The sequence below is a fragment of the Vigna unguiculata genome, chromosome 5, assembly GCF_037176805.1.
Source record: "Vigna unguiculata cultivar grain cowpea cultivar isolate G323 ecotype 2 chromosome 5, ASM3717680v1, whole genome shotgun sequence".
Classification (NCBI taxonomy): Eukaryota; Viridiplantae; Streptophyta; class Magnoliopsida; order Fabales; family Fabaceae; genus Vigna; species Vigna unguiculata.
In genome coordinates, this window is record NC_140796.1 from 37,302,485 (window position 1) to 37,325,382 (window position 22,898).

At 31.3% G+C, this 22,898-nt stretch overlaps 1 protein-coding gene across 3 annotated transcripts; it reads right to left on the minus strand.

Moving 5' to 3' along the window:
- Window positions 1-13,424: 13,424 nt before the first annotated feature.
- On the minus strand, window positions 13,425-15,167 carry LOC114186161 (gibberellin 2-beta-dioxygenase 1-like). 3 transcript variants are annotated; one of them, XM_085674066.1, is made up of 4 exons: window positions 14,674-15,164; window positions 14,256-14,601; window positions 13,822-13,873; window positions 13,425-13,770 (listed from the first exon to the last, which is right to left on the minus strand). In XM_085674066.1, exons 1-4 carry the CDS (start codon window positions 15,042-15,044, stop codon window positions 13,625-13,627), a joined length of 915 nt encoding a protein of 304 aa, XP_085530192.1. In that variant the 5' UTR covers window positions 15,045-15,164; the 3' UTR covers window positions 13,425-13,624. The 3 variants fall into 3 exon arrangements, with proteins under 3 accessions (XP_085530192.1, XP_027929989.1, XP_085530191.1); XM_028074188.2 differs by having other exon boundaries at window positions 13,425-13,873; window positions 14,710-15,160; XM_085674065.1 differs by lacking the exon at window positions 13,425-13,770 and having other exon boundaries at window positions 13,822-14,601; window positions 14,674-15,167.
- Window positions 15,168-22,898: the final 7,731 nt, after the last annotated feature.

The following is a 22,898-nucleotide window of genomic DNA, read 5'->3' on the forward strand; positions in this document are numbered from 1 at the left end:
AAATTTATAAATATTTTACCACTTATGCTAAAAATAGAAAATAAATATGCATTCATTTTTAAATTTTCATCAACAATGCTTTCAAAATGATTTAAATCTGACATGTTTTCCCATTTAACAGTCGTTCTTCTTCCTTCACAACCATCTCAATTAATATCATCTCTGCAAATTTATTTTCATCTTTCACATCAACAAACTTCATGTGTGAAGTGTGTGACTTCAACTTAGTTTGAACATCATCAGGTGCATTAGGGTAGTTAGGAGGGTCATAAATAATCCTTACAATCTCATCTTAAATTTGCATATGAAGTAGTTGACTTTGTTGCTTCATCATTAACCAAGACAATTATAATAGTAGATGATACTAGACTTGGTTCCTCCATTACATTATCCTCACAAATTTTCTCTTGAAAAGGATCATATGTACTCATATCCTCATCAGCAAATAAAACTTTATATTGATAGTGACCATGATCAAAATATTCATCAATAGATATATCAGCATGATGTAATTTTGTTGTTGGTTGATTTAACATTTGAACCTTGTACTTATTCACATCAGTGATCAATTGTCCCAAATAATTCTGCAAATTTTTACGTGTAGCAATCATCATTTATTTCATTTCATTAATCTTTTGTTGATTTGTCTGATTCATGACATCCATGGGCTGCTTCATTTCAGTCATCATTCTCATCATATTTTCTAAGGTGGACTCTCTAGTTGTATCGTTCATTAACTAACTTAAATCTCAATTATTTGTTTTGCTCGATTCGATTCGTTTGGAACACATCCTCTATGTCATGACGAAGTGTTCTAAATTATGCAGTTTCAACAATTTTTGGACTAAATCGGAGAGTGGTATTAACAATTAGAACTAAATTTACAAAGTTGTTGTTACTTGCATCCTCCATCATGTTGCATAGTATTTTCTCATTTTCATGCCATTGTTGCTCAATATTTTTCCATCACTGATCAACTCGTAGCTTTACATCTAGAACCTCCTAGTTTCTCTCTAATTCCATCCATTAATCTAACAACTTCCTATAGGATGGTCCATTTGTTGCTACAACTTATTGTGGCGATGAATGTTGTTGTTGTTGCAAAGCATATGGAACATATGATGGCTAGGGTTGATACACTTTTGGCCACTGCTCATGATATTTTGGATGTTGTGGATAGTAATCATAATTCATTTGAAAATCACATTGTTGATTATTTTCATATGAAAAATTATTTTGCATTTTTAAAGAGGTTTTCAGTAAAAGAAATAAGTTGAAAGGTTGTTGAGTAGACTTCCAGAAAAGAGAGGTGCATGTCAATGGACAAATTAAGTACCTTATATCTTCTTAACCAAAGTGTTACTCAACTAGTTTCACAAATTTTCCAACAAAATTCCTCAAACAAAACTTATGATTTAAAAAGAAAATACAAAATTAAAATAACTAAAGAAGATAAAAGAAAATAAATAAAAATAAAATAAGAACATAAATGATAAAAATTTTAATCGTGTTTCACTACTTTCTCAAAATAGGATTCCTTGTTGGTTACCTAAAGATTATTACTCAATTAAATATTAAAAGTGAGAACTTTTAGATTATTTATAGTAAATTATACCTTCTCACTATTTACCAAAGTACAATTTCAATTAAAAGTGAGAACTTTTAGATTATTTATAGTAAATTATACCAAAGTATAATCTCAATCAAATTTTAGTATGCCTAATCATGTTTATTCTTTTATCTCTTTATCAAGTAAAAAACTAATTAACCAAAGTACAATTTTAATTAATTCTTGTTAAAGATTTTACCTTTAATCAAAGTAAAATCTCAATTGTTGGCAAAATTATTCCATCTAACTATGGAATCCAATTAAGAAAATATAGCACTCAATGGAAGTAAAAATAACATAAAAATAGAAGAAAAGGGTTGGAAGGACGTATAAGATGGTGTAGAGGTTGCAATTAGGCCCCCAAAGGGTTCTTAAGCTCCCTTAAGGTGTTTACCTAAGCCTCTTTTTATAAGAAATTGGACTAGACTTTGTTTCTGGCTTTTCTGTTGTTGTAATTTTTTTCTTCTGATTATGTAATTTTCTCCAATTATCTTCTAAATATATCAATATCTTTAAGATATATTTGGTTGTTATGAAGATTTAAAAATATTTGAGAAAATCTTACCATATTTCAAAAGATTTGGCAATTATTATCTTTTGATATTTTCTTATATAATTAAATAAGATAATTATTTAGAAATATTAAATATAATATCCAAAGATCCAAATTATCTTTTATCATATTTTTAAACTATTAAAGCTCTTTTAATGGAAAGAAAACCGCAAGTCCATTTTTTTGTTGCTTGCTCCCATTTTTGGGCTTATCTAAATTCATTATGGCTTAGCCAAAGGGTTGAATTGTGTTTCAAAATCTTTTTTTATAGTTTGTCATAAAGTATCGTCTATACTTAGTAGTCTAGTTTGTATGATAGATGATTTGTTAGTGAGTTTTTTAAAATTCTATTTTTTGGACACTCTTTTTCTCCAGTTAAAACAAAAGAAAAAAAATAACATACAATGTAAATATTAGGGAAGGAAAGATATTGTAATTTTATATTGGCTCATCTAATAATGCATATTACTTCCAGTCTTAACCAACTAGCCTATTATAGTACGGAGACTATTACTGTGTAGTACAAAAGTATTCTTTTTTATCATAGTCACTTCTAACTAATCTCATACAAAATATAATTCCAGAACATAGTCACTCCTAGCTAGCTCGTAAAAGTATTCTTTGACAATTAGTCATTGTTGGCTAAAAAGACCAAGTATTATTTCAACAAGTCACTCTTGACTTAACCTGGGTGTTCTTTAAACAACAAGTCACTCTTGACGTAATATGAATATTCTTTAAACAACAAGCCAATCCAAACTTTAAACTAAGAAATTTTATTTATGATCAACAGATCACAAGTTTCACTCACTAGAGGGATTTTATCTTTTAATATTTATAAGGTTAAACATTCTCCACTAGTTTTCTAAAGGTTGAACACAAGCTGAGTTATTACAAGGCTTTTTGGCCATAAGTATTTTCTTCTTAAAGAACGACTCTATATAGCTACACAAGAAAAGAGTCGTTACAGATCCTTTTTAGTCGTTGAGTTAGTTTCATATTTACTTGAATGACTTCCTCGCGTCTAAATAGTTTTGGTGTAAAATATGCATTAAATATTTTTCATGCACTTACATGCATTTTCTTTTTTAAGTTACATTTCAATGATTGGTTGGACTTATTAGGTTTTGATCGAAGAACCTTTACTTGAATCTATGTAAAGGTGCATACTTGTGCAATCCTTTCCATAGTTCACAAAGCAAGCACCAAAGTGTTGATGGAAAAAAACAACTTTAGCGTAAGTTTGAACAAATCTTTGATTTGATAAAAGTTTCAAAGTAGATCCTATTGGTTTGATGTAAGAAACAAACATTTTTTGTGATATAGAATAGACATATAGATATCGATAAAGTACGATATCAATTTAAAACTACATGAATATCATGTCTAAACATGCATGATCAAACATAAAAATAATATTACATAATATTATATCGTGTGGCACTTGAAATTTTTATGATTTTTTTTAACAAAAACTTATGTCTTATAGACATATTTATACTTTATTACCTTTAACACTTAATCAAAATAACGTATATATAAAAAATAAAATAGATAATTAAAAAATGATAGGAATGAGAAGTTAAAAATAGATAAAAATAATATTCAAAATATTATTATCCATTCTTAAAGTAGTACATCTATTGTAAATTCTAACAAAATAGGAGAATGATGATGGTTTCTGCAAAAGATCACGATCATTGAATAGTCATCAATGAAATAACAAGTCCATGACTGTTATTAAGAAAGAAAATAAAAATGTATAAAATAAGAGGAAAAAGCATAGAAATAGGATAAAGTTCGAATGCCTCAAGAATCTAAAACCTCAAAGGGTCTCTACTAGAAGCCATAATGAGTTGAGTGGAAAGTGACAACACTCACATCTCGCCATGATTGTTGAACAAGCTCTTGCACGGACACCATGTAGCCACACCACACCTTCAATTCAATTTTTTTATTATATATATATATATATATATATATATATATATATATATATATATATATATATATATATATATATATATATATATATATAATAGAATCACAATCTTCACTTTCTTCACGTCCCACATGCTAAAATAAAAAGTGGGGTTAGGAATAAGAACTAATGATTACTATAATTAATGGTCACCTAAGGAAATGTCCTTGTTTGTTTGAATGGTGATTAAAAACATAATCATTGTTATTAATTAAGAAAATTTTTAGAATATAAAAGAAAATATCTGATCCAACTAGGTGTAATTCGATCCATTGAGCCAGACCTTCGAAGAATGAAGTTAACCCCTGGGACTCTTTTAAATCTGGAGAGATCCCAACATTTGAACTTCGCTTTTCTTTTTTCTTCTTTTAATAATTTCTCTCTCTCTCTCTCTCTCTCTCTCTCTCTCTCTATATATATATATATATATATATATATATATATAGACAGATAGATATGATTCTATTAGTATAATTATTTAAATTCATTTAAACTCATTTGCTAGATATTATTTTAAACTTTGTCAGATTGAAACTCCAAAACTTTTATCAATTATGTCATCAAATGCATAATTACAGTATGAAGGAAGACTTGATTGGCGTAGTTAGAAATTAAAATTACCTAACTGTGGAACCTAATAAAATTGTAATTTATTGATGTATTTCCATTTTCAAAAATTTATACAAGAAACACAAAAAAGAAAAATATTTGTTTTCTTTATTTCTTGAACGAGTATTAACAAAACCTGAAATTGATTAAGATAATGTGTGAATTTTACAAATGGAAGTAAAAAGCAGAAAATAATTTTCCTCCCAAAATAAACAACATTTATCTGTTTAATCAAAGATTATTTGAAACATCCAAACATCATACTTGAAAAACAGAAAATAGGTAGTTATCTCTCCCTTCCACCCTCATCCCATTCTTATAGTACGATTTTTTAGTAAGATGAACATTATTCCACCCTCTAATCACATCTCATAACTCTGTTTTTATTACCTTAAACATGATAATTATTATAGATAAAATCCCTCGTCATCAATTCATAGAGATCCATTCACATCATAAGTGGTATGTGATGATTACTTGGATTAGCATGGAATAATTATGAACAAAATAAAAATGAAGAGACCAAGGTGGAATTATTGGTATGACATCATTGAAGCTATGGATGCATTATTGGTAATTAATCCATCTATATCGATTAGGACCTAATTAATGGACTGAAAGCGAAAGTTATGAAAAAGAGACAATGTCTAGCATTGATATTGCATTATAAATTGGGTTTAATCCATGCAAAAAGAGAAATCTCTTAATAATGGAATAATAATAATAATGGTCGTGTTTGTTAGAATTTTGTTGATGAGAATATAAATGATGTACATGCATAGGAGTGATGGTTGAAACAGGACCTCTGTTTTCTGTGTTCAAAAGTTTAGGAAATTGAAGTTGTCTCATTTGAAGGGTAGGGCAAGTGACATGCCTCAGTGTAAATTTATTGTGATACTAACACATAACCTACCAATCATTGCTCCATAACTAATTCAACATCTCTTATTAATGTGTTTGATCCTACAAGAGCTAACACCATCAAAATTCCCTTTCAAATATGCAATAGAATTCTCTTCTCCAAAATACTCTATTCTACTCATTTATTCATTTTCTAAAGTTTCAACATATCCTTTTAGACACACACTTACACATCCATACACATTCACCAATTGAACTAGGAATTTCAATAATTCTAAGAAATTGAAATACCCTTACTTATAATTAATTTTTATTCATTTCTTAAATAATTAATTTGGATGAAGTAATTAAAATATCATAGATTTCAATTTTCTTGTTTGAATAAAATAATTTAATTTCTATTTTACGATGAACTCAACTCTATCTTTACGACTTGGCTCGGCCTGAGGCCCAAGTTTACTAGTCCTGGGTCGACCTTGCTCAACCTTCGATCAGGGCCTACTCGGTTAGACCTTCGTCTTGGATCGACCTGGTTGGACTTTCTTGTTTAGCATGGTCAGTTCGACCTTCGTTCTGACTCGACCATAGGCCCACTCTGGCTTGGATCAACCTTCAGCCCAGGTCGACCTGACTAAACCTTTGGACCAGGCTAGCCCAACTCGATCTTCAGCCTGACCCAGCTCAACTCGACCTTCGATTTGGACCGATCCGACTTTACCTTTGTCTTATACAGGCTCGGTTCGACCTTCGTCACTTCTCAACCTTCGTTTCGTACCGGTTTGACTCAACCTTTGACGTAGGCCTACCTGACTCGATTCTCGGCCTAGGTCAACTCATCTCGAACTTCAATCTAAATCGACTCGTCTCGACCTTTAGCCCGAATCGACTTTTCTCGATCCTTTGCCCGACATGACTAGACTTTTTGGACCTATGAACTTTTTATGTCCTAACCATAAGCAATTCCACAACTTGGAGAATTTCAATTTCGTTCTTTTTTGAGTGAATTTCAAATTCTACTACTTAGTTATTTGAAATACCTTCTTAACATTCCTCGATTTCAATTTCAATTTTCTTTTAATTTCTTCATCTAAATATGTTATTTTCTTTGAAAGAATTTTAAATTATTCAAATAAATGAATTACTTTCTTAAATTATCTTATCCAAACACATCATGAGTGTTTAATTCATCCCTGTACCATAGAAACGAAATAAAATCTAGTTATAAAATATATACTCTAACTCAATGTTTGGAAATATGAAAATAACTGAAAAAAAAAGAAGATAATCATTGTAAATTTTCCTTATTTGGGGAGAATTAAAAATTGTGATTGATTTAAAATTTAATTTAATTTCTTTCTTTGTTAGTAAAAAATTTGAATACAGTATACAATTATGAAAAATATAAAAGGTTAACAAAGTTCAACATTGTATATACATTTCTTGGGTGAGTAAGTTCATCTTTTATTATTAATTAAAAATAGGGTTAAATAATTGCATATTTATAAACGACAATAGAAGTTATACTATCATATATTACTTGCCTAGTACAAACTAACTTCTTTCAACAAGCAAATTGACCTATATTGATGTTTTTTAATTAACAATATATATTTTTTATACTATCATATATTACTTTGTATAGTACACTAACTTTATCATTACAGATATAAGACATAAACCGGTTATTTTAATAAAAATCAATCAACATTTCTAATACATGACACTATTATACAGTAACTTCTCCTGCAAGGTCGAAGGAAAATCATTACTAAAGAAAATTCATTAAATATAGATAATTATATATCAACCAATTTAGAAAAAAAATAGTTAATATATGTATATGTACAAAATATATATATATATATATATATATATATATATATATATATATATATATATATATATATATATATATATATGACATTAAACTCAATTTTTCAAATACATGTCTTGGATATAGAATTCACTAGAAGTGTGCACCTGTGATGGTTCCTAGACTTTGACAAAGTCAAGTTTCAAGAGGTTATCATCCAATCACACACAAGATTAATCCCTTTCTCACCGAGGACCCAAACGAGTCCAAAGACTAGGATCTATTGTGACTCTTTTCACATAACTCATTCTACTCTACTTAAATGTTAATCATTTAGAGTTTAGGATACCTCCTTACTAACATCTCCTATATTGCACATGCTCACAATATCATTCTCATATCCATTATCAATCATAAAACAATAAACATAATAACTCAATCAATAAAAATCATCACCAAGGGTAAAAGAGAATATAAACAGGATCAACAAACAAAACTGATGCCCAACAGCGACGTTTAACGCCATTCTCCTTGCAATTAGTGGTGCTTAGCGCCCCCTTGGCACTGCTTAATGCCCCTTTGGCGTCGCTCAACGCCTCCTTGGCGTCACCCAAAGCCACCTTGGTGCCGCTCAGCCCCCAAGCACTCATAAAAAGAGGTGTTCAACGATGGGAACGACTGCTTAGTGCCTTGGAGCTAAAATGCTCCCAGACATGCAGTGACCTCTAGCATACATTGCCTCATGGACGTTGCTCAACATCCAACAATTTGCAAAAAAATGGCGCTCAGTAGTGAAAACTGTCGCTCAATGTCAAATTAGTTCACAAGAGATGAATTTTATGCATTTGAGTGAACTCATACTTGATTAATTGCTAAATTTAGTATTCCTCCTATAGTACTTTGGTTCAAAATATTTTTTGGACATGAAAAGAAGTACCAATTTGTTTAATTGATCAGATTGTAAGTTTCTTAATCAACATAAAATTTCACTAGACCATTCAAGCATCAATTCACATAGATAACATACCAATTTACATTAAATCATACACAATAATTCAGATTGATCAAATAATTCAAATTTCTTAATCAGATACCAAATCAATTTTATAAACTTACACATACAAATACTTACTAGCTTTGTTTCCTTGAACAAGCTGCTCACAAGCCCCAAATTACACAACCCCCCTCTGCACGTTGAAAACCCTTTTTTACATTAAGAGACAAAAATCAATACAATCCGACCATTCCAATAAGAACATAAGTCATTTAGAGATTCAAAAGAAAACTTCCAAGAAAACATATGAGCCAAAACATCTTGCATGCAACAAGATCAAACAAAGAATATCAGAAAAGATGAAAGTCTACCTTACCCTAAACGAAGAAATTGATAAGTTAATCTTCATAACTCATCATAACGAGCAATCCTATGGTCTTTGATCTTCAAAACAATGAACAAGGAGTAAGATATCTTAAAGAGAAGAGTTTTTAGAGAGATCGAGTGTTTTAAAGTAATGAGATCTCTTTTTGAAATTTCTATTTATACTTAAGTGTTTTATTATTAAAATAATAGGGTCTCATTATTTTAAAATAATACCACTCCTAAAATATATTTTTTTAGGTTCTCACACATTCTCATGGAAGACTAAACTTATTTAGTTGATTTTTATAGCAGATGACAAAAATAACCATGCTTGCAGGTACCTGTGGATAACAGGTAACAGATAATTTAATACCCGCTTATAAATGGATTGGATGTGAGTATCACATTATCTGTATCCCTTGGATATCCATTACCACAAAAAAAAATTAAAATTACAACTAATTTATATTTTATTATGTTAATTTTAATTTATATTTAATTTAATTTACATTATATTTTTTATTTTACTTTTGTAATTTTATTTAGATGTTTTTTTAAAAATCTATAAATTATTATTTTTTAATATCCAATGTGTAGTATTTTTTAAACGGGTAACCAATCAGAGTTTTTATTACGGGTCAGGTAGTGAGTAAACCCTATCCATGTCCAGGACATTCGTTGCCATTCCTAATTCTATAGTAATTTCATATTGAATTTTGAGGTTATGAGCAATTAAAGTTTTATTGTAAGACTATGAAAAATTATAATAATTGTGGAATATATATATATATATATATATATATATATATATATATATACCCAATGTGGTTTACTAATCGTTCAATTTAAGAGATTTATTTTATTTAGAAGATTCTTAGAGAAATAAAAGATTTGGTGAGCAATTATTAAGGTTAAATATGTTTTGTCCCTAAATTTGGATGTGAAATTTGAATTCGTTCTTCTCTTAAACTTTGATATATTTTGCTTTCAAAACTTAAAAAATAAATAGATATAGTCTTTTTAACCAAACAACATCAACTTTTTTTACGTATTAAACGGTGTTCTAGGCTAGCATTTTTGTGGGAATGTGTCAAATGGTATTTAACACGTAAAAACAATTTCATGCAGGTGGGTTAAAAGGAATATATTTATTCATTTTTGAAGTTGGAGGAACAAACTATATCGAAGTTTTGAACATGGATGAAATTTAGGGACTAGACACATATTCAACTCTAATTATTAAGAAGATATTAGACAAAATCTCTAAAAGATAAAGTAGTTATAAAGGGTGTACAATCTGAATTAGATTTCATGAATATAATAATATATCTAAATTGTTTCTTTAGTGAATATTCTCTTAGGTGATAACTGGACTTTTCGGTTGAGAGCTTCACTATAAATAAGTTAGTTGGGGTAGTGGTAATCAAAAGCTTTTTAATGATTTAGAGAGTGAAGCGTGAGGAATTTTCTTAAGGAGGATCGTGAGTAATTTTGAATCATTTTTGAAGAGGAATGTGTGGGAAGAGGCATCAAGTTTAAAGGGAAAGCTAAATGGTTAGTCTAAATGTTTGAAAATCGAGTTGAGGGAAGCTAACTTTCTTGCTTGTATGTGTATGGTGTTTAATTGTGGTTGTATAAGGAGCTAACTTACTTTCTTGAATGTGTGTGTAGACATGTTGCGTTGTGTTAATGATGGTTGACTTTTTTTCTTGTATGTGTGTGGTGGAAACCCGTTCAAGGAGCTGCAACATGGGCTAGTGGCAATGCCTAATCTTATTTCTTTGTTTTATAAGATTGTAAATATGTTTATTTTGGGCCAAGTAGAATACCATGCGAAATTAAAGTTACTCCATGGAATTGTGCTAGCTTATAGAAGCGAATTGGATGAAGGTTTATATGTATTTGGTGAGTGGATTGGAGTGTGTTTCTAGAGAGAGGTTCGACCAACTCTCAAAGAACATGTCTATGAAAGAAATCTAGCAAAGAGATTATCCTAGTGAACTTAGAAAAAAGAGAGAGCTACAATTTTGGCAGAGTTTTTTTTTTTTATCAGCAAATGTTAGTTATTAATGAGGGGAGTTAAACCCACAACCTTTCCCACTCTCCCTTTTAAACCTACCAAATCAACCTTATTTCTCTAAATTATTAGCAAGGGGGACCAAACCCACGACCATTCCTTCCCTTCCCTTCCCTTGCATCTAACCACTAAGTCACCTTATCACTCTCAGCAAAGTTTCTCTAAATGAATTCCAAGTTAATTTTACAAGACTGAACACTCCTATTTATAAGCTTAGGAGCTAACTAAATTCTCAGCAAAAAAAGAGGGAAAAATTCAAAAATTTAAAAATGAAACAAGGCTTCAAAACAGTCATGCTTCAAGTGTGACTAGCTAGCTAGCTCACTCATGCTTTCCACATTGCCACATAGTCAGTTGGTTGTGATTATTTGTGGAAGGTCTTTGAATTATCGAAGTCATAGGATGAATGCCTCTGGATTGAGAAGTTTATTGACTGGTGTTTGATACTTGGTTCTTGAGTGTCGAAGTCAGAGGAAAAATCTCTTTGGTTTGAGAACTCTATGAGTTGGGACTAACTTGCAAGAATCTTTGAAGTATCAAAGTCATGGGACAAATGTCTCTAGATAAATAACTCTATTGATTGGTGTTTGATACTTGGCTCTTGATGGTTGAGGTTAGAGGACATATGCCTTTGGATTGAGAACTTTATAAGTAAAGGCTTTGTTGTGTTTCAAAAATTATCGATAGTTGGTTTTCATTATATATATTCTTAGGTAACTATTAAGACATGTGAAAGTGATCTTGAAAAGTCTCTAGCTAGGAAAGACAAGGTTTTCAAGTTTGTCTATTTGTGACTCACCTTTCTTTCTTGGGAGTTTAACTTGGTGAACTTCTGTTGTATTTTACCTTTAGTGAAAAATTGAGGTTTTGAAAGTTATACTTGTTTTTAGATGTTTTGGGATTTTAAACACTTTACGTTTATTTTCGAATTTGAGGTTTTGACTTTGTTATGTTAGCTTACCTTTTGGTTTTGTGATTGTGGTTTCACCTTTGATGATCATGATTTATTATGGGAGTAGATGATCATATAAGTGTTTAGAAAGATGCACAACATTAAAGAGAGTATGGTCAATATCGGGAGATGTTTAGGCTAGTCGTTTAGTCTTGTGTTTTTACTTTTCAATACAGTTTATGGATGTAAAACAATGATTTTCATTGATATTTAAATAAACTAGTGATAAATTTTATTTTTAATTATGTAATTCATGTTAGTTATAAATCTTAGGAAAGTGAAATATTGGGGTATTACATATATTCTTTAATTTTCATCAAACAACATGTATTTTATCTACTCTTTTTTATTTTTGATTTTCACTTTTATGATTGCACAACTACATAAGAGGCTATTAAAAATGGTTAAAAAGGACTTTCAAAGACAGTTCTGAAACCGTCGTTATAATTTCAAACAATTGATAATGGGAAAATCATCATCGTTAGTGTGTCCTTTTAACAACAGATAAATGAGAAATCATTATTTTTTGGTATCAAAGGGAGCAATGGCAGTGGTGACTAGTGATGATGTTGTTTAGTAGTTCTTTATAACATTGGTTGTTTGGTGAATGACTAGTGGTAGCGACACTTAAAGCGGTCACAACCAACAATGGTGATTCTGAATGGGTGGTTGGCTACAAGCCTCAATAGCGATGGCATGAAGATTGAAGGGGGAGGACACTACTCCTCTCAAATGTAGAGTAAGCCATGGGGAAAAGTGTTGACTTTGGCGACAAGACGATTGTAGAGCCTTGGTGGTGCGACGTGCGGTGAGCTTGAAGGGGCAACGTGCAAGGGGAGAGAATGAGGAAGAAGTTAATTGAAAAAAGAAAGCATAGTGCATGGAGAAGTGAAAAAACAAGTCTTTTTTTAAAGTACACAACATAACTTTTCACAACAGTTAGGCGCTGAACTGATGTCGTGTGTCTCAACAGGACTTTTAATGCCAGTTGACCATAAAACCGTCGTTGTATGTCTCCATTTTTAACAAAGGTTGGCCACGACACTGTCGTGGTATGTCTTGTTAGTTTGTTTAATTTTGTTAATCTTTTTGTGTTAGTGAAAAAGTAAATTTTCATATGTAGACGCTTGAAAAATGTGAAGTGTAAAAGAGCAGTTAACTTGTATACCACCAAGTGAAGTAGTAATAGGTTCTCATTTTGATATGCTTAAAACAAGTGAGGAAAAAATGAATTAATTAATGCTACCTTGGTTGATTCAAACTTTTATACTTGTTTTATAAAAAGGTAAAATAATATATTATTACTTTATTCATTGTTTATTGTTATTTTATGTTTATAACAACCTTGTTTATTTTTATAAGCGTTGTTTCAAGTACAATTCTTAAGTGAATTTGTTAAAAGACGACTGAGGTTATGTTAACTTTATCTATACTTAATTTTTTTATTTTTTATGCACCAAACACTCCAACTCTAAACATTAAATGAATACTATTGTTGTAATAGAAGATTGATATTTATTTGATTTGATTGTACAAACTACAACCATCAATACATATATGCTTATTTTTATATTGTGTGAAACTTTTTACTATAATTGAATCCCCGTGGTTAAGAACATGAGATGTCATTCACTAGCATTGAAGCAAAAGGAGTATATATGTTGTCCTCCTGTCTATGAAGTATTCAGGTTGAGAAAAAGCCTTAAAGTAGAAAAACTAAAAAAGAAAAGGAAAAACCATTGATAGTATAAATTGTAACCTCCCAATCCTATTTTGTATTGACAAGGGCGCTCATACTCCTCTGACATATTATGAAGCTGCAATTCTCTCAAAATGTCCAAGCCTATTGTCAGCCAATCTTGAACCAAAGGTTGAATTCTTGTACTCGAACCACGTAAACTCTTTGTATAGACTTTCTTTTCCTTTCATCAGAGAGGGCAATGGTGTTATTTTCTCACTCAAAGGTGGACCTCCAAAGTAAATCATTGAGAGCCTGGACTTGAACCCATTTGCAAAAACCCTGTGTCTCACACTCCGAAACCGTCCATTAGTCATAACCTGTGTTCATGCACCCACCAAAACAAAAGGGAAAAACACACGCAATCATAAACAATCATAAACCAATATCATAAAATCATATGACAGACCCCTTTTGAAATATAATATTATTCCACACAGACATAACGTGAAAGCAAAACTTTTCGATTTCCTTTTTGAACTTTTCGAAAGGGGAGGGAGTTTAAAGACCAAGTGAAGATGTAATGGTTATCAAGTGAACCAAAATTTGTGCACACACATTTTCAAAAAGGCACCCAAAAGGGGAATTTGTATTATTTTTTCGACTTATCCATATAAATAGGAAGGTAATAAGGAAGATGAGATTTTTGTTTCTGCTGGATGAAGTTTTTGGCGTGCACCAATAACATGGTTTGTGTTGTACCTGAAGAGAATCTCCAACATTGATGAAGAAGGAGTTGTGATCAGGTGGGACTGAAATCCAGCTTCCATCTCTGAGATAAATTTGAAGGCCAGAAGTGTTGTTAGACCTAAGCAGAGATATGATTTGTGGGTCTGTGTGTTCTCCAAACCCAATCATGTTCTGACCATTCACAGCAAGTTCAGGGCAAGCAGGATAATGATTCACCCTGAAAACAGAGTCACTTTCTTTATCCCTCAGAAGCTTACTGAATGCATTCTTCTGCTGAATCTTAAGCCCTTCTGCCATCAGCTCAAGAATATCACAAGCCATTTTCTTCACAGAACACATGTAGCTGTTCAACAGACACCTGCAACATAGCACCAACAAGAGATAATAAAATCAATCATTTTCTTAATTTCTTTAGTTCATTTGTACATACAAGTTTGTTGAAACTGGTTCTGTTTTGACATGGCACCTGAATTTCTCCGGGTTTTTACCATAGAGAGAAAAATCGTGTTCTTGATTGGTGTTTAGAAGAAGATACTCAACCCAACCAACATCACCATTGGGTCCAATCCTCTTGCTACCATACCCAAATGGATTGGGAGGCCCTACTTTTTCCTTCTCATTGAGTGGCAAAGAGAAGAACTTGAGTGCCTCGGTTTCCAATTGGGATATAGCTTCCATGGGGACTCCATGGTTGATGACTTTGAAGAATCCAAACTCCTCACAAGCATTCACTATGAGGGTTTTCGCATCAGGTTTGGAAAGGTCGACAATGGGAATTATGGAAGAGAATGTGGAAGCCATGCAGTTCTGCTTTGGGTGCTAAATGGGAGGGAGAAGAAGGTGAGAAGAGGTTTCACAGAGTCAATAGAGTGAAAGAGAGAGAGAACTTGAAGCGGGTTTGAGTTGTGAGAAAAAATGGTTGGGGTTCTGGGCTACTTATACCCAAAAACTTGGTGGGGCATTGAAAAAGAAAGAGAAACATGATTCAATGTCTGATTTTGAAATTGGAGACATTATGTGATATTAGTAGATAATCATATTCATTAACAAGGTCTATGAAATATTATATTTGTGTACCGAAAATCTGTTCAAAGTTATTAGTTTTCTAAATCTCATTAACAAAATTCAACATCGTATAGCAATATTTTATTATTAATTACATTATTGCAATTTTATAAATAAAAATACTAGTTGTAATATTATATATTAATTTATATAAAACAATATAATATAACTCCATTTGGCAACCAAATTAACCTAATATCGATTTTTTTTATCAACAAAAATATATAATACAGAGGAAGACCTTTTCACAGAAAAGACAATAATTTTTATTAAATCAACTACAATAAAATGCTTATTTATAATCCAAAAGCAACCAAATATTCAGCACATGACACACTATTTCGAATACGTATAAATCATGCACAATACTCATCAATATAAATTTAAGTTTCCTTTATTCTGAATCAAACATAAGCGAAATTAATTTTGTAAAATAACAATGACGTTAAAATAACAAAACGTGTTAGATAATAAAAGATGATTGTCATCATTATCTATATTAATGGTGATGACGGAAGGTATTCTAATTCATCTTAATTGTCGTCATCATTACCTACATTAAGGTGATGATGATGACGACATGTCTCTTGATTGATGTATGTAATGACATGAAAACAATCACAAATATGATGAACTAATTATAAACATATTTTCAATGAAAACAATAAAAAACGCCCATCATTTTATATAAAGAAAAATATAATTTTATATTAACCATAAAACATCACATTTATTAAATGTAAAGAGACAAGTAATCAAGATGATTAAGAAAAATAACAACTATGAACTTCAATGTCTTTCATGAAATCAAATTCTAATTTTATCTACATTTTGCAATATAGATTATAACATAGATCGATTATGAGATATTTAAAACAATAAAACAAAATTTGGAAAAAAAGGTTTAGAAATCAAAATAAAAAATTAACAAGATGAAAATGGACCAATCATAGACTCAATAACCAAAAAACAAATCCAAAAATCATAGTTCTTTCATGATTTACGTCCAAGTCTGAACAATTAACCAATTAAATAAATAAACTAAATTGGATTATACGAATTAAATTTCAAAATCATTTAACTGATTCTTATTTAGTTATTAAATCAATATTCAATCAATTCTTAATTTGAATTATAATTTTAAAAATAAAAATTGATATCACAAAAAAATTGAAATTAATAGAGAGAAGGACACACTCAATTTTTGTTGCTTGATCTTGATTCCAAATTGATTCTAAAAAATTTAGTCATCCATTAATTATTCAATATCACACTAATGCATAAATGGACTTCCACGACGTCATATAATGATGGCTAAAAAGGCAGCATCATGAAATGAAATGCGGTGGCATTTTCATAATTTAGGCAAAGTTTTAAACAATGGTTCCTAGACAATTGTTGTTAACAGTGGTGCAGTGGAGATATTGATAATTGACATTATCATGTTTTTATTTTATTTATTTTTATGTTTTATTGTTATTTTTCTTTTGGATTTTATTTGATATTTCATGTTTTATTAAATAAAAGTGGAAAAGATAAAAGCTTGAATATACTTTGTAAAATAAGTGGAAATCTCAGATATTTAGGAAGATTATCAACAGAATAAGTGGAATATTGACTAGTCAAATATTATCAACAGAATAAGTGGAATATTGTCTAGTCAAAGATTATCAACAATATTATATATCCACAATGTTAGTTATTCAAATTACAAATGATAAGATTTGAGGAATATATCAAAGATATGGAATCTTCAAAGATTAAAAAATATATCTCAAGGATTATCTATTAATTTATTCAAGTACAAAATAAAGTTCATGAAAGTCTATAAATTGAGGGCCTGACATAGGCCAAACACACACTTAGAGAGAAAGAAACTTGATATCTCTACATTTGAAGGTAGAAGGGCATTATGAAAAATGGAAACATTCAATTTTGACATCAGTCTAGTATTCAGTATGCCTAGGAGTAGCTAACTCCCTGATTCACGAGGTTTGAGTGTAATGTATTCTTAATTATCTGTGAATTCCATTAAGCAATATAATTATTTTCCATCATCTTGTGTTCTATTCTTGCTTTAACTACATGATAATTATTGATTGCATATTTGTGGGTATCTAATCATTGGACACGATATTAGAACCTAGACTAGAATAGACAAGTAATTGACTATGCATCTAGACATAAAGCACATTATTGGTCATTCATAACATCAGAATTTTGATCACTAATGTGAACTCTTAATGAGGAAAGGTCTAAGAAATTATGGTTCTTATTAAATTTTAGACTTGCCACTAAGACATTAAGGTTTGTTACATAAGGCATGAATGCTAAATTAGGAATTAGAAGAATATTGTTTCATGTTTTTGCTTTGAATTGGATCATGAAACCCAATCACAGTGAAGCTTTTGATATTTTTCGCAATCAATTCTTTATTTCCATTGTGCCAATTCCTTTTAGTCTTTACAATTTATTTCTGATTTTATTTTATTACTTTTATCTCAACCTACAATGTTTTGTTATTCTCACCCTTTATCAGTAACTAACTAATTAATTTAAACCACAATAGTCCTTGTGGGATATGAAATATTAAATTTTTCACTTTATTACTTATATAATTTGGTACATTTGTGAATCACGTAACAAGTTTTTTGTGTCGTTGCCAGTGACTATAGTTTGGTTTAATTTAATTGTGTTTTTTTTACTGATTTAGGTATTTACTTCAAAAAGAAAAAAATTGTCTTTATTGTTCTACACCGTTGAACGTGCTTCTTCTAGTTTTCTTTATGATATGGCTAGAGCATGTGGAGGACAACGTACTTTGGAAGACTATGCCACATTGATAGGCTCACTCAATTTTAACGTCATTGTCAAGCCAGCCATAACTGCACCAAATATAGAGATGAAGTCTACCCTTATACATTTTAACATAAGCTTAATTACACATGAAACCCATATAATCACTTGGCCACGTTCTTGGAAATCGATAACACGATGAAAATCAACCAGGTACCTGACAAGGCTTAGAGGACTTAGAGCTCAAACCAAGTTGATGTTGGATGCCTCAACTGGAGGCATGATAAGTCCAAGACACCTACAAAAGCCAAAACATTGATAGAAAATATGGCTTTAAATGATCATAAAGTGCAAAATGAGCGCACTCAACTTCAAAAGAAGGTAGTATTGGAGCTGCAGACTAACAATGCATTGTTAGCTCAAAATAAGCTAATTACATGACAGCTAGAGGCGCTTATGAAGAAGTTGTCAGCATTGCCACAAGATATTCAAAATGCTTCCCAAGTACAACACCAACCAACAGTGCAAAGTTGTGTGTTATGTAGAATAGACCATGCAAATGAGCAATGTGTTGTGTAGAGTCAACCGCAGAAGGAGGCCAACTACATGGGAAATCAAGGTCACCAAGGAAATTATGGCAATGAAGAATGGAAGTCTCATCCTAGCATGGGACAAGTTGGACCGTCCAATAGGCAACAACAACAATTGGAGGAGACACTTTGAAAATTTGTGCAAGTGTCTCTTTCAAATCACAAGAGCATAGAAGCTTCTATCCGTAATTTGGAAACACAACTAGGGCAATTGGCGAAGATAGTAGAAGAAAATTTTGAAATGAATTTTATAGCCAATACAAAGGTAGAATCAAAAGAGCATTTTACTGCTATTATAACGCGAAGTGAAAATGTGTATAAAAAAAGAAAGGAAGAAAAGAATAATAGTGGAGAGTATAAGGATGAGAAGAAAAAATAAAATAAAGGATAAAAGTGAGAAAAGAAAAGAAGAAAATTTGGAGAAAATATTTCCATATCATCTAGTACCATCCAAGAAAGATAAGGAGAATCAGTTGGCTCGATTCATGGAGATCTTCAAGCAATTGGAAATCAAAAGTCCTCTATCTGAAGCAATACAACAATTGTCGACATATGCTAAATTTTTGAAAAATTTGTTAACAAAGAAGAGGAAGTATGTAAGATCTGAGAAATTTAATTAATTAAATAATTAATTAATTAAATGTGGGTAGTGGGAGCCTTTATGGTAACTAATGTTAGTTTTTATAATGTGTTATAGTGCTAACTCAAGTGGATGAGAGTACTTAGGCATGTTGAAAGGACTTTGGTTCGAGTCCAATGTATGCTATATTTGTGTTATTTTAATTGTTTATTATTTTAATAATAAACTCTTGGACATGATGAGTGATAATACAATCCTAGATTTATAAGAATTATCATGAAACATGAATTGGTTGAATTGGGTGTGCACTTCCTTTGAAATTTAATGGTTGTGTGTTCCAACCTAGGCTAGTGCATTATTGTTCTTTTATCGTTTATCTTTTTTGCTACATTGGAGAAACTCTAGAAACCCTAGCAGCTATAAAGGAAGCCAAAGAGGTGAGGGTTGAGTAGTTACCTAGGGAGGTTTTTCAGAGCATGAAAATGTGATCAAAGGAGATTGTGCAAAGGCTAGGAAGGGTCTTGAAGTTAGAGCAATGTTTGGTGCAAGAAGGAATTCTTAGAATGCTTTGGAACGAGATTTCTAGGTTAGGGAGTTGTCCTTTGTGTTTAAATTTATTTGTATATGATTTTGTGTTGTATGATAATCGCGTGATGCCTCCGTTCCTATCAAACTCCTAAGTTGTGCGTGTTTCTGGAAATTTTCCAAAAACCGCCTAGCGTTCATGAAGACCTGTCAGGTGAAGCATGTGCCTGAACCCAATTTTCTATGTTTATGATGAACTGCGTTGCGGACACGTTATACCACCAGGCAACGCGAATTGGAAATTCGAGTTCTTGGTCTGTAGTGGTTTGGGGGATCACTACAAAGCTTAAATTAATTATAAATATACAATGGGTGGAAATTTGATGTGATTTATTCCATGGAATTAAGTTATATGAAATTTGTATGATTCATGATTTAATTGGGGGTTATGGTTCATGTTTGGATTAGGGATGAATAAACATGATACTTGTTTATAATATTTGACATGTTTCAAGAAATTAATTATCAACTGCGCAAGCATGAACTTTTTATGATGTTGGAACATTAAAATTATGCCAAGATGAATGGTGGAATTGTTGAATTGAGGTTTTAGGGTTTACGCAAGTGCAAAACAATCTGGGATTTTTCCAGAATTGTATGCACCGCCTTACGGTGCGTGAACTGCCGCTAGGCGACTCGTATTAAAACAACCTAGTTTTTGGGTTTCTATTAAGAACCGCTTGTTGGTGAAGAGTTGTCGCCAAGTCATGTGCGTGGTGTTCTGTTCATGAAAAATGCTATTTTCGTGTTTTCGCAGAGCAAGTATCGTCGGGCGTTGGTTTTGTACCGCTAGGTGCTAGGTTCCCGACATCTAGGTGCTGGGCGCCACAAATTTTTCTAGTCTGCGCAGTTTTCGTAAAAATACGTTTTCCGATTCGTTAATCCTTCAATTTAGGTGAAATTTTGATAGGTGAGCCATAACATGATGTTCTTCACTTTGAACAGTGGAGATTTGATTTGGAGGTAGTAGATAGAGATATATGTTACTCATGATTGCTGGCTTGGAAGTCTTTAAAATGCATGAATAAACTCTCGGTAATTTCAAGTAACTACTAATGTGGCATGAGTTGGAAGCATGGTTGAGTTATGTTGTAAGTCTCTATGAATTTGAATGTTACTTTGGGTTAGTTACATGTTGAGAATTGATTTATTGGTGAATGCATGTGAGTCAATATAAATTAAATTGTTGCATAGGAGGTGTGAAGTGCTATATTAATTTCCATTGGTGCATAGAATCATGTACTTAAGTTGTTAGAGGGTTGTTGCTTTATACTTGATTTGAGTATGCATTATTCATAAGTTAAAATTGAATGCTAGCATGGATTTAAACGGTGGAGTATATATATGAATATATAGGGATTGATGCATGTGATATGTGATGAATTGTATTAATAATTGAGTAATGGTATGATCTCAACTATGAACCCATTGGATATATGAATGTGTTCAATCGTGATTCAGTCATGGTAATATGATTGGATAAGTGTGGTTGATGTTTTGGATTGCTTGCAGATTATTTGGATTCTTTTTCTTCTTCTAAAAAAATTTCAGTTACCGACGGATGATCTTGTAATGCGTTACACGGGAGCAGATGATGTGGTAGGAGGTGCGGGTGAAGCATAACATCAGAGAAAGGGTTAGCTGAGAAAAACTTTTATGAGACATATCATCGGAGAGAGGGTTAGTTAGGAAAAACTTTTATTGGAGTTTATCATTATTGTTTTTCTTAACTTTGTAAATAATGTTTTATTGAGTTATGAGTTTGGATATTGTATTGGGTTTTATAAATTATGGATTTTTTTTGGATAATTTCCGATTTAATAAATGTTTTAAAATTTCCTACGTTTTTGGGAAATGAAGTATAATAAATGATGTTTAATTTTTATTTTTATTTTATTTTGGTTAAATTAGTAATATCCGACCGGGATATTACAAAGTACATAGAAGAAGACCCATTGAGGTTCAAGGGAACTACAATGCTATCATTCAAAAAACTCTCCCTCCAAAGTTCAAAGATCGTGATAGCTTTCCAATTCCTTGAACAATTGGGAATTTGGTTATTGGGAAGGCATTGATTGATTTGGGAGCCAACAAGAATGACTTAACAACTCGCGGATCGATCAATCAAATGCCCCTATGGAGTTGTTGAGGATGTTCATATGCAAGTAGACAAATTCACTTTTCAACTTGATTTCGTCAAATTTGATATGAAGAAGGATATTAAGGTTCCTCTCAATCTTGGAAGACCATTCATAAAAACTGCCAAAGTTATCATACATGTTGATGACAACAAGCTGAAAATCATAGATCAAGAGGAGGAGGTAAACTTCAAAATGTCCAAAGGAATTCATAATCTAGAACCAAATGATATTAATGCTATTAACGAGTTCTTGTTCGTGACGAGTAAGCCATAATTATTGTCTTTTGTTTTTGCATTGTATTTATGTTTGCATGTGTATGCCATTATCTTAAGCTTCATCTTAAGTTAACCATATTCTCAATGTTCATTGTCAACTAATGTAATGATAAGTTAAAATGAAACACACATGAAGCATTGACTGTTTTACATCCTGATTGTGCTTACTGATTGAAATATTTTGTGATATGCTTTGAGTGGAAGATAGTTTGGTATGATGATATGATAGTCAGTTCTTTTTCAAACTTGAGAGTAAGACCACACTTTTTGAAAATTTTTAAATATTGTGAGCTTATATGTAGAGAGTTGTAAGGGGAGCAATTATTGTCATTAATTTGATTTTTGCTTGATCTTGTTAATGAAATCACATAATTGGTTAGAAAGGATAAAGACATTGTTTGATATGTAAAGCCAATTAGCCAAATGGAAAACCCAAAATTTGCTTATTTATTGTTACCCTCTTTGAGCCTAACTGTTACATCTTTACCCTTAGCTTTCAAAGAAAATATATATTGTCCTACACCTTAGCATAAAGAATAGGTACATGTTGAGTGGAATATAGGTATGAGATGAGATCAGTTTGGGCAAGGTATATATCAGGACATGGGATTGAATAAGTTTAG